Here is a 12,324-nt window from a genome sequence, read left to right on the forward strand (position 1 = left end):
TTCCATATGTGTTATTTCATAGTTTTGATGTCTTCACTGTTATTCTACAATGTAGAAAATAGTAAAAATAAAGAAAAATCCTTGAATGATTAGGTGTTCTAAACCTTTTCACCGGGTGTGTGTGTGTACGCACATGCATGCATACATACAGTTGAAGTCAGAAGTTTACATATACCTTAGCCAAATGCATTTAAACTCAGTTTTTCCACAATTCTTGATATTTAATCCAAGTAAAAATTCCCTGTCTTAGGTCAGTTAGGATCACTGCTTTATTTTAAGAATGCGAAATGTCAGAATAATAGTAGAGAGAATGATTTATTTCAGCTTTTATTTCTTTCATCACATTCCCAGTGGGTCAGAAGTTTACATACACTCAATTAGTATTCGGTAACATTGCCTTTAAATTGTTTAACTTGGTTCAAACAAATTCGGGTAGCCTTCCACAAGCTTCCCACAATAAGTTGGGTGAATATAGGCCCATTCCTCCTGACAGAGCTGGTGTAACTGAGTCGGGTTTGTAGGCCTCCTTGCTCGCGCACACTTTTTCAGTTCTGCCCACAAATTTTCTATAGGATTGAGGTCAGGGCTTTGTGATGGCCACTCCAATACCTTGACTTGGTTGTCCTTAAGCCATTTTGCCACAACTTTGGAGGTATGCTTGGGGTCATTGTCCATTTGAAAGACCCATTTGCAACCAAGCTTTAACTTCCTGACTGATGTCTTGAGATGTTTCTTTGGCGATGTCATTCACAAAATAGCCTCCAATACCCTACTCAATAAATTGGATGCAGTCTATCACAGTGCCATCCGTTTTGTCACCAAAGCCCCATATACTACCCACCACAGCCCCATATACTACCCACCACAGCCCCATATACTACCCACCACAGCCCCATATACTACCCACCACAGCCCCATATACTACCCACCACTGCCCCATATACTACCCACCACTGCCCCATATACTACCCACCACAGCCCCATATACTACCCACCACAGCCCCATATACTACCCACCACAGCCCCATATACTACCCACCACAGCCCCATATACTACCCACCACTGCCCCATATACTACCCACCACAGCCCCATATACTACCCACCACAGCCCCATATACTACCCACCACAGCCCCATATACTACCCACCACAGCCCCATATACTACCCACCACAGCCCCTATACTACCCACCACAGCCCCATATACTACCCACCACAGCCCCATATACTACCCACCACAGCCCCATATACTACCCACCACTGCCCCATATACTACCCACCACAGCCCCATATACTACCCACCACAGCCCCATATACTACCCACCACTGCCCCATATACTACCCACCACATCCCCATATACTACCCACCACAGCCCCATATACTACCCACCACAGCCCCATATACTACCCACCACAGCCCCATATACTACCCACCACAGCCCCATATACTACCCACCACTGCCCCATATACTACCCACCACAGCCCCATATACTACCCACCACTGCCCCATATACTACCCACCACTGCCCCATATACTACCCACCACTGCCCCATATACTACCCACCACTGCCCCATATACTACCCACCACTGCCCCATATACTACCCACCACAGCCCCATATACTACCCACCACAGCCCCATATACTACCCACCACAGCCCCATATACTACCCACCACAGCCCCATATACTACCCACCACAGCCCCATATACTACCCACCACAGCCCCATATACTACCCACCACAGCCCCATATACTACCCACCACAGCCCCATACACTACCCACCACAGCCCCATACACTACCCACCACAGCCCCATACACTACCCACCACAGCCCCATATACTACCCACCACAGCCCCATATACTACCCACCACAGCCCCATATACTACCCACCACAGCCCCATATACTACCCACCACAGCCCCATATACTACCCACCACAGCCCCATATACTACCCACCACAGCCCCATATACTACCCACCACAGCCCCATATACTACCCACCACAGCCCCATATACTACCCAACCACAGCCCCATATACTACCCACCACTGCCCCCATATACTACCCACCACTGCCCCATATACTACCCACCACTGCCCCATATACTACCCACCACTGCCCCATATACTACCCACCACTGCCCCATATACTACCCACCACTGCCCCATATACTACCCACCACTGCCCCATATACTACCCACCACAGCCCCATATACTACCCACCACAGCCCCATATACTACCCACCACAGCCCCATATACTACCCACCACAGCCCCATATACTACCCACCACAGCCCCATATACTACCCACCACAGCCCCATATACTACCCACCACAGCCCCATATACTACCCACCACTGCCCCATATACTACCCACCACAGCCCCATATACTACCCACCACAGCCCCATATACTACCCACCACTGCCCCATATACTACCCACCACAGCCCCATATACTACCCACCACAGCCCCATATACTAGACCCTGCTAGGTAAAGTCCCCCCTTATCTCAGCTCGCTGGTCACCATAGCAGCACCCACCTGTAGCACGCGCTCCAGCAGGTATATCTCACTGGTCACCCCCAAAGCCAATTCCTCCTTCGGCCGCCTCTCCTTCCAGTTCTCTGCTGCCAATGACTGGAACGAACTACAAAAATCTCTGAAACTGGAAACACTTATCTCCCTCACTAGCTTTAAGCACCAGCTGTCAGAGCAGCTCGCAGATCACTGCACCTGTACATAGCCCATCTATAATTTAGCCCAAACAACTACCTCTTCCCCTACTGTATATATTTATTTATTTTGCTCCTTTGCACCCCATTATTTCTATTTCTACTTTGCACTTTCTTCCACTACAAATCTACCATTCCAGTGTTTTACTTGCTATATTGTATTTACTTTGCCACCATGGCCTTTTTTGCCTTTACCTCCCTTATCTCACCTCATTTGCTCACATTGTATATAGACTTATTTTTCTACTGTATTATTGACTGTATGTTTTGTTTACTCCATGTGTAACTCTGTGTTGTTGTATGTGTCAAACTGCTTTGCTTTATCTTGGTCAGGTCGCAATTGTAAATGAGAACTTGTTCTCAACTTGCCTACCTGGTTAAATAAAGTTGAAATAAATAAATATATCCACATAATTTTCCATCCTCATGATGCCATCTATTTTGTGAAGTACACCAGTCCCTCCTTCAGCAAAGCACCCCCACAACATGATGCTGCCACCCCCGTGCTTCACGGTTAGGATGGTGTTCTTCGGCTTGCAAGCCTCCCCCTTTTTCCTCCAAACATAACGATGGTCATTATGGCCAAACAGTTCTATTTTTGTTTCATCAGACCAGAAGACATTTCTCCAAAAAGTACGAGCTTTGTCCCCATGTGCAGTTGCAAACCGTAGTCTGTCTTTTTATGGTGGTTTTGGAGCAGTGGCTTCTTCCTTGCTGAGCGGCCTTTCAGGTTTTGTCGATATAGGACTCATTTTTCTGTAGATATAGATACTTTTGTACCTGTTTCCTTTGCTGTTGTTCTGGGATTGATTTGCACTTTTCGCACCAAAGTACGTTCATCTCTAGGAGACAGAACGCGTCTCCTTCCTGAGCGGTGTGATGGCTGCGTGGTCCCATGGTGTTTATACTTGCGTACTATTGTTTGTACAGATGAACGTGGTACCTTCAGGTGTTTGGAAATTGCTCCCAACGATGAACCAGACTTGTGGAGGCCTACAATTTTTTTCTGATGTCTTGGCTGATTTCTTTTGATTTTCCCATGATGTCAAGCAAAGAGGCACTGAGTTTGAAGGTAGGCCTTGAAATACATCCACAGGTACACCTCCAATTGACTCAAATGATGTCAATTAGCCTATCAGAAGCTTCTAAAGCCATGACATCATTTTCTGGAATTTTCCAAGCTGTTTAAAGGCACAGTGAACTTAGTGTATGTAAACTTCTGACCCATTGGAATTGTGATACAGTGAATTATAAAAGTGAAATAATGTGTCTGTAAACAATTGTTGTAAAAATTACTTGTGTCATGCACAAAGTAGATGTCCTAACCGACTTGCCAAAACTATAGTTTGTTAACAAGAAATTTGTGGAGTGGTTGAAAAACAAGATTTAATGACTCCAACCTAAGTGTATGTAAACTTCCGACTTCAACTGTACATACACATATAAATATATTCACGTCTTTTAAAAAAAAGTTCTTAATTACCCTCCAACCCCTCCCCCAATTGGAGTAAACTAGTGAACAGCTGCACTGAGGCCTGTATTTTCAGCTCATACATACTAAATACATTTCATGGACACAGTCTATTTTTCAATAGTTCTATTTTGTTCATTTTTCTCCTGTCCTTCCTCGACCCTCGACCTCTCCCATCTATTTCTGATGTCCATCCGGTTTGATTTCTATTTGCCATATCTTTCAAACTGTGCTCTTTAAAAAAAAAAAAAAGTTTTTAACCTATATACAAAACTTTACCGATACTGATATATCTCCCGATATTACTGTTTTACAGTGGTGTAATTAGTGTCATTTTTCAAATTGCCATCCAAAAGCACAATTGTCCAATAAATAATGCCAAGTGTTTTCTTACATGGTGACCATAGTGACACATCATGAGATTGTCAGTAACCAAGGGAATCGTATATTCTATATTCTTTCATCCTTTTTTTATTGAATATCGGTGAAACTTCATCTGAAGCCGACTTGAGGCTTTCAATCTCCAGCATTTCAATGTTGTTGTTTTTTTATGCGCTTTGAGATTCTTTGAAAGCGCTATACAAGTTTTTAATTTTTTTTTTTTTTTTTATGATGTATTATTTGTGTTCCTCCAATTTTCACCTCTTCCACTACTACACTGACTAGAGGTGTGAGAAAAACAACATGTCTCATACTCTTAAAGTCGTGTGGTTGGTGCGGAGGCAGAGCTGGTGTCTGCGTCCAAGACTCTGCATCCAAGATGCACCCTATTCCCTATATAGTGCACTACATTTGACCAGAGCCCCCATAGGTACTAGGGTGCCGTTTTCAGACCCACAACTTTTTTTTATCTCATAGGGAAGTGCAAATTCTGACAGGAAGTGACCTGTCTTTGTGGCTTCCAGCAACATGAGAACATTGTGGGTCGCTTTACTTGTTGGTCGCTCTCCGTTTCTGCGTCTCAAATGACTCCCTATTCCCTATAGATGTGGTACTGTTTTTTTGTTTACCAGTGCCCTATGGGTAGTTGTCCCTCTATTAGAGAGTAGGGTGCCATATGGGAGGAAGACCTTGTTGTGCTCTTCGGCGCCTCCAATAACTCACTGAAATGGGCCTCTTGCTCAAATGTTTATGGTTCCCTGGCCTCTTATTTGCTCTAAATCTGTAATGGCAGTGTCTACAGGTCATCTCTGCACTATTAAAACAAGACATTTACGGTACTGGGCAATAAGAACGGGTGTTGTAGTGACATTAGGCTCTTACGTAAGGCCTATGGACTCACCTCTCTAAATGAAGCAATCTCAGAAGTGCTTTATGTGAATGGTACTACTACAGTAGCCTATTTCTAGCAGTTCTTATGTATGAGGTTACTGGTTTCTTTAGACTTCCTCAGTTACTGCCAGTAAAAACACTGAACTGTGAAAGCCCCTCTTGTCTTGAGGATGGACTAGTGTAGTACAGATTTAGTCTGTGTGTGTGTCTGTCTAGTGGCGGTAGAGACGAGAGCAGTACAGTACTGCTAAGAGGATTTAAAGCTAGCGTTAAATTGAGCTTCGCCAGGTGATTCTCAGTAATGAGAGCTATTTATAAAGCTTGTTTGTTTCTCTAGCTCGCTAACGCTGATGGGCCATTCACACCACATGCAGCTTTACCCTGCTCTCACAGCTCTGAGAAAGGTACTTTTACGTTTTTAAATGGTTTTAACCAGGGCTCTGAATAGTGTGCCATTTGTGAGGCAGCTATTTGCCACAGACATCCGGTTGTCTGTGTTTCTGTCACAGAGCCCACAGGAGGATGTCTTCACTTCAGTAGACATGGCTGCTAACTCAGACTCTCTTGAGTCATGCACACTAGTCCTCTTATATTGAAAATGTATTCCTCACTGGAACGTCAGGGCTGTATCCATAAAGCATAGGAGGGGTTATGAATACGATTATATGGACAGGAGGGGAGCTTCTTCTTCTCTGAAACACTTAATACTGGCCCAGCTCTTGATCTTTCCCTATCTTCAAACCCACCCTGTCTGTGGACCTGTCCTCTTACAGCCTTAGTGCTAGTCTGTTTGTGCTATCATGCCAACTCTCTTGTCACTTGTTTGACAATGAGCAGCAAACAGATCTTGACCAGGCTAGACCTGTCCTCTCCCCTGACCGAATCGAACAATGAAGGCAAAGCATCACTTCTGCAGCAGTAAATAGTGATTGCCTGTCACAGTAAGAGTGACACTGTGTACAAGCCTTATCAATTCTATGCAAAGGAGATGTCAGGCTGACTGGTTTTCTGATCCACGCCCCTACTTTTTTTTAAAGGATCTGGAACCAAAATATTTGTATCTGTATTCCCAGTCATGTGAAGTATATATTATTTTATTAGTATATTATTTTAGCAGTTTATTTTTTTATCTCCTTTTTCTCCCCAATTTCGTGATATCCCTTTTACGGTCTTGTCTTATCGCCGCAACTCTCCAACGGGCTCGGGAGAGGCGACGGTTGAGTCACGCGTCCCCTAAAACATGACCCGCCAAACCGTGCTTCTTTAACACCTGCCCGCTAAACCCGGAAGCCAGTTGAGATGCAACCTCTGTCTCACACGCCGTCTCACTGCTGCTGAATTGAGAGCAGATGGTGTCGCTGCAGCGTAGTTTTAGACTCCTACTTCCTTTTACCGAAAGCGGGTGGGAAAATATATATAATTATATATTATAATATATAAATAAATAAAGGGATGCATAAATCCACACAACTCAACCGATACCCAGTTTAGATGTTAGTGGCACTTTATTCATTACAGCAGCTAGTAGCTAGCTAAACACTCTGTGATTCGCTTGAATTCCTAGAAATACAGACGGTCTGCACTAGATATTACATGAACCCTGTACGTAATAGTCTATAGGACATGGTTTAGTTTATATGCAGCGTGCTGTGCTATGATAAACCTGTACAAGTAGTCATTCGTCCAGTCATACTGAAACGGAGGAGTAAAGTGTTCTGTGGTTTGGAGCTTGGCAAAGCAAGGGGAAAGATTTAGTGATCTGTAAAATATTCAACGTCCTGTTCAACGTGTTTAACTGTTCCTCCACTGAATATGAAGTCTAGGAGGATAATATTATGGTCTGATAGTCACTGTTGCAATATGAAGTCTAGGAGGATAATATTATGGTCTGATTAGTCACTGTTGCAATATGAAGTCTAGGAGGATAATATTATGGTCTGATTAGTCACTGTTGCAATATGAAGTCTAGGAGGATAATATTATGGTCTGATAGTCACTGTTGCAATATGAAGTCTAGGAGGATAATATTATGGTCTGATAGTCACTGTTGCAATATGAAGTCTAGAGGGATAATATTATGGTCTGATAGTCACTGTTGCAATATGAAGTCTAGGAGGATAATATTATGGTCTGATAGTCACTGTTGCTGTAGTTCTGTCAAGTCCTATCATTACTCAAAGGGGAATGTTATTCTCTCTCTCTCTCTCTCTCTCTCTCTGTCTCTCTGTCTCTCTGTCTCTGTGTGTTTTTCTACATCTGATTTGGCTGTGTTTGTCTCTCTGCTTCCAGGGGATGACTTCTCCATCATCCAGCAGGAGATCTTCATGGTGAAGGAATGCATGCACCACAACATAGTGGCCTACTTCGGGAGCTACCTCTGGTAAGAGTCAAGACCACACTCCAATACCAGGGGCCCAGAGCTACCTCTGGTAAGACCACACTCCAATACCAGGGGCCCAGAGCTACCTCTGGTAAGACCACACTCCAATACCAGGGGCCCAGAGCTACCTCTGGTAAGACCACACTCCAATACCAGGGGCCCAGAGCTACCTCTGGTAAGACCACACTCCAATACCAGGGGCCCAGTGCTACCTCTGGTAAGACCACACTCCAATACCAGAGGCCCAGAGCTTCCTCTGGTAAGACCACACTCCAATACCAGGTGCCCAGAGCTACCTCTGGTAAGAGTCAAGACCACACTCAATACCTTGTAGCAGTCTGTAGCTGAGTGACGTCAGGAGGTGAAGGCCTGTAGCTGAGTGACGTCAGGAGGTGAAGGCCTGTAGCTGAGTGACGTCAGGAGGTGAAGGCCTGTAGCTGAGTGACGTCAGGAGGTGAAGGCCTGTAGCTGAGTGACGTCAGGAGGTGAAGGTCTGTAGCTGAGTGACGTCAGGAGGTGAAGGCCTGTAGCTGAGTGACGTCAGGACTATCCTCTGAATGGCCTTAGCACAGCCCTGCCAAGTGGTGCTAGCCCTGATGATAAACTTATATAGGCCCAGCCCTGCTCATAGATGTACAGTGCATTCCGAAAGTATTCAGACCCCTTCCCTTTTTCCAGATTTTATGTTACAGCCTTATTCTGAAATGTATTAAATCAAATCTACAAACAATAACCGATAATGACAAATGGAAACACAGGTTTTTAGAAATTTGGGCACATTTTATAAAAAATAAATACCAAATTTACTTAAGTATTCAGACCCTTTGCTATGAGAATTGATCTCAGGTGCATCCTGTTTCCATTGATTATCCTTGAGATGTTTCTACAACTTGATTGGAGTCCACCTGTAGTAAATTCAATTGATTGGACATGATTTGGAAAAGCACACAACTGTCTATATAAGTTCCCACAGTTGACAGTAAATGTCAGAGCAAAAACCAAGCCATGAGGCCGAAGACGGAAGAACAACTATCTTTGCAGAAGTCCACCAATCAGGCCTTTATGGTAGAGTGGCCAGACGGAAGCCACTCATTAGTAAAAGGTAAATGACAGTCCGCTTGGAGTTTACCAAAAGGCACCTAAAGGACTCTCAGACCATGAGAAACAAGATTCTCTGGTCTGATTGTCCTGTTGAAAAACAAATGATAGTCCCGCTATGCCCAAACCAGATGGGATGGCGTATCACTGCAGAATGCTGTGGTAGCCATGCTGATTAAGTGTGCCTTGAATTCTAAATAAATCAGACAGTGTCACCAGCAAAGCACCATCACACCACCACCTCCATGCTTCACAGTGGGAACTACACATGCCGAGATCATCCGTTCACCTACTCTGCGTCTCACAAAGAGATGGCGGTTGGAACCAAAAATCTCAAATTTGGACCCCAGACCAAAGGACAGATTTCCACCGGTCTAATGTCCATTGCTTGTGTTTCTTTGCCCAAGCAAGTTTCTTCTTCTTATTGGTGTCCTTTAGTGGTGGTTTCTTTGCAGTAATTCGACCATTAAGGCCTGATTCACGCAGTCTCCTCTGAACAGTTGATGTTGAGATGTGTCTGTTACTTGAACTCTGTGAAGCATTTATTTGGGCTGCAATCTGAGGCTGGTAACTCTAATGAACCTATCCTCTGCAGCAGAGGTAACTCTGGCTCTTCCTTTCCTGTGGCGGTCCTCATGAGAGCCAGTTTCATCATAGCGCTTGATGGTTTTTGCGACTGCACTTGAAAATGTTCAAAGTTCTTTAAATGTTCCGTATTGACTGACCTTCATGTCTTAAAGTAATGATGGACTGTCGTTTCTTTTTGCTTATTTGAGCTGTTCTTACCATAATATGGACTTGGTCTTTTACCAAATAGAGCTATCTTCTGTATACCACCCCAACCTTGTCACAACACAGCTGATTGGCTCAAACGCATTAAGAAGGAAATTCCACTAATTAACTTTTAAGAAGGCTCACTTGTTAATTGAAATGCATTCCAGGTTACTACCTCATGCAGCTGGTTGAGAGAATGCCAAGAGTGTGCAAAGCTGTCATCAAGGCAAAGGGTGGCTACTGGCTACTTTGAAGAATCTCAAATATAAAATATATTTTGATTTAACACTTTTTTGGTTACTACATGATTCCATATGTGTTATTTCATAGTTTTGATGTCTTCACTATTATTCTACAATGTAGAAAATAGTAAAAAATAAACCTTGAATGTGTAGGTGTTCTAAACTTTCGACTGGTACTGTACATAAATAACAAACATATTTCCACTATCCAGATATCTGACAAAAATTCATTATTCTATTTTAATAGTGAAATGATTACAATCCCCCATCCCTACTTTGGGTTTATGAGGGAGGAAAAAAGCTGATTTAAAACAATCTGTTGGAAAGTGCTCAGCAGGAAGAGCATACTGGCTACTGAACTGTCTACAGCCCCAGCCCTGTACTGCCAGGAACTGGAACCTCCAGCAGCTTTAACAGGACTTAAGAGCTTCTGATCTGGTTTATATGTCCATTTAGTCAGGAGAGACACAGGCTTTATCACAGCAGGCAACCAGCCGGGCATAATAATGTCGCCTACAGACCAGTCAGCTCAGAGATTATTAAGACCAGGTCTTTCATAGCAACGTGGTCCTACCAGTCCGCTGTATATCAGAGGCCTATACTGTGTCTGTGTTCTACACACTAGTATTCTAAAGTCATTCTAACTGTGTCCTCTCCCTCCCTGTATCAGCCGGGAGAAGCTGTGGATCTGTATGGAGTACTGTGGTGGAGGATCTCTACAGGACATTTATCACGGTGTGTTGTTTTTCTGCTCATATCGCTCTCCTTTCTTTTTACATTTTAATCATTTAGCAGACGCTCTTATTTCGGAGCCACTTACAGAGGCAAATGAGGGTTAAGTGCCTTGCTCAAGGGGACATCTGCAGATTTTTCACCACGTCGGCTCGGGGATTTGAACCAGCAAGTCTTCGGTTGCTGGCCCAACGCTGTCTCTCGCTGTCTCTCGCCGTCTCTCGCCGTCTCTCGCCGTCTCTCGCCGTCTCTCGCCGTCTCTCGCCGTCTCTCGCCGTCTCTCGCCGTCTCTCGCCGTCTCTCGCCGTCTCTCTCTCTCTCGCCGTCTCTCTCTCTCGCTGTCTCTCTCTCTCGCTGTCTCTCTCTCTCGCGCTCTCTCTCTCGCGCTCTCTCTCTCGCGCTCTCTCTCTCGCGCTCTCTCTCTCGCTCTCTCTCTCGCTCTCTCTCTCTCGCTCTCTCTCTCTCTCTCGCGCTCTCTCTCGCGCTCGCTGTCTCTCTCTCGCTCTCGCTGTCTCTCTCTCTCTCTCGCTGTCTCTCGCTGTCTCTCTCTCTCTCTCTCTCTCTCGCTGTCTCTCTCTCTCTCGCTGTCTCTCTCTCTCTCGCTGTCTCTCTCTCTCTCGCTGTCTCTCTCTCTCTCGCGCTCTCTCTCGCGCTCTCTCTCGCGTTCGCTGTCTCTCTCTCTCTCTCGCTGTCTCTCTCTCTCTCTCTCTCTCTCTCTCGCGCTCTCTCTCTCTCGCGCTGTCTCGGGTTCTGTGCAAGCCATTCCAGTTCTTCCACACCGATCTTGACAAACCATTTCTGTATTCACCTTGCTTTATGTATGGTGGTATTGTCATGCTGAAACAGGAAAGGGACTTCCGCAAACTGTTGCCACAAAGTAGAAAGCACAGAATCATCTAGAATGTCATTTTATGCTGTAGCGTTAAGATTTCCCTTCACTGGAACTAAGGGGCCCGAACCATGAAAAACAGCCCCAGACAATTATTCCTCCTCCACCAAACTTTACAGTTGGCACTCTGCTATGGGGCAGGTAGCGTTCTCCTGGCATCCTCCAAACCCAGATTCCTCTGTCGGACTGCCAGGTGGTGAAGCGTGATGCATCACTCCAGAGAACGCTTTTCCACTCCTTCGGAGTCCAATGGCGGCGAGTTTAACACCACTCCAGCCGATGCTCGGCATTGCGCATGGTGATCTTATGCTTGTGTGCGGCTGCTCGGCCATGGAAACCCATTTCATGAAGCTCCTGACGAACAGTTCTTGTACTGACGTTGCTTCCAGAGGCAGTTTGGAACGCGGTAGTGAGTGTTGCAACCGAGGGCAGACGATTATTTTACACCCTACGTGTTTCAGCACTCGGCAATCCCGTTCTGTTAGCTTGTGTGGCCTACCACTTCACGGCTGTGCTGTGGTTGCTCCTAGACGTTTCCACTTCACAATAACAGCACTTAATGTTGAATGGTGCAGCTCGAACTCGGTGACTTTCAACGGTGCCACGTTGGAGCTCTTCAGTAAGGCCATTCTACTGCCAATGTTTGTCTATGGAGATTGCATGGCTGTGTGCTCGATCATTTTATATACCTGTCTGCAACGGGTGTGGCTGAAATAGCCGAATCCACT

At 45.1% G+C, this 12,324-nt stretch overlaps 1 protein-coding gene across 2 annotated transcripts in view; it reads left to right on the forward strand.

Moving 5' to 3' along the window:
- map4k5 (mitogen-activated protein kinase kinase kinase kinase 5) overlaps window positions 1-12,324 on the forward strand; it is a 91,703-nt gene that overhangs the window by 11,082 nt on the left and 68,297 nt on the right. For both annotated transcript variants that reach the window (XM_029730913.1, XM_029730914.1), the window contains exons 4-5: window positions 7,771-7,861; window positions 10,646-10,710. In XM_029730913.1, coding sequence (XP_029586773.1) covers window positions 7,771-7,861; window positions 10,646-10,710 — 156 coding nt within the window. The remainder of the gene's footprint in view (window positions 1-7,770; window positions 7,862-10,645; window positions 10,711-12,324) is intronic.

The sequence above is a fragment of the Salmo trutta genome, chromosome 33 (assembly GCF_901001165.1).
Source record: "Salmo trutta chromosome 33, fSalTru1.1, whole genome shotgun sequence".
Taxonomy (NCBI): Eukaryota; Metazoa; Chordata; class Actinopteri; order Salmoniformes; family Salmonidae; genus Salmo; species Salmo trutta.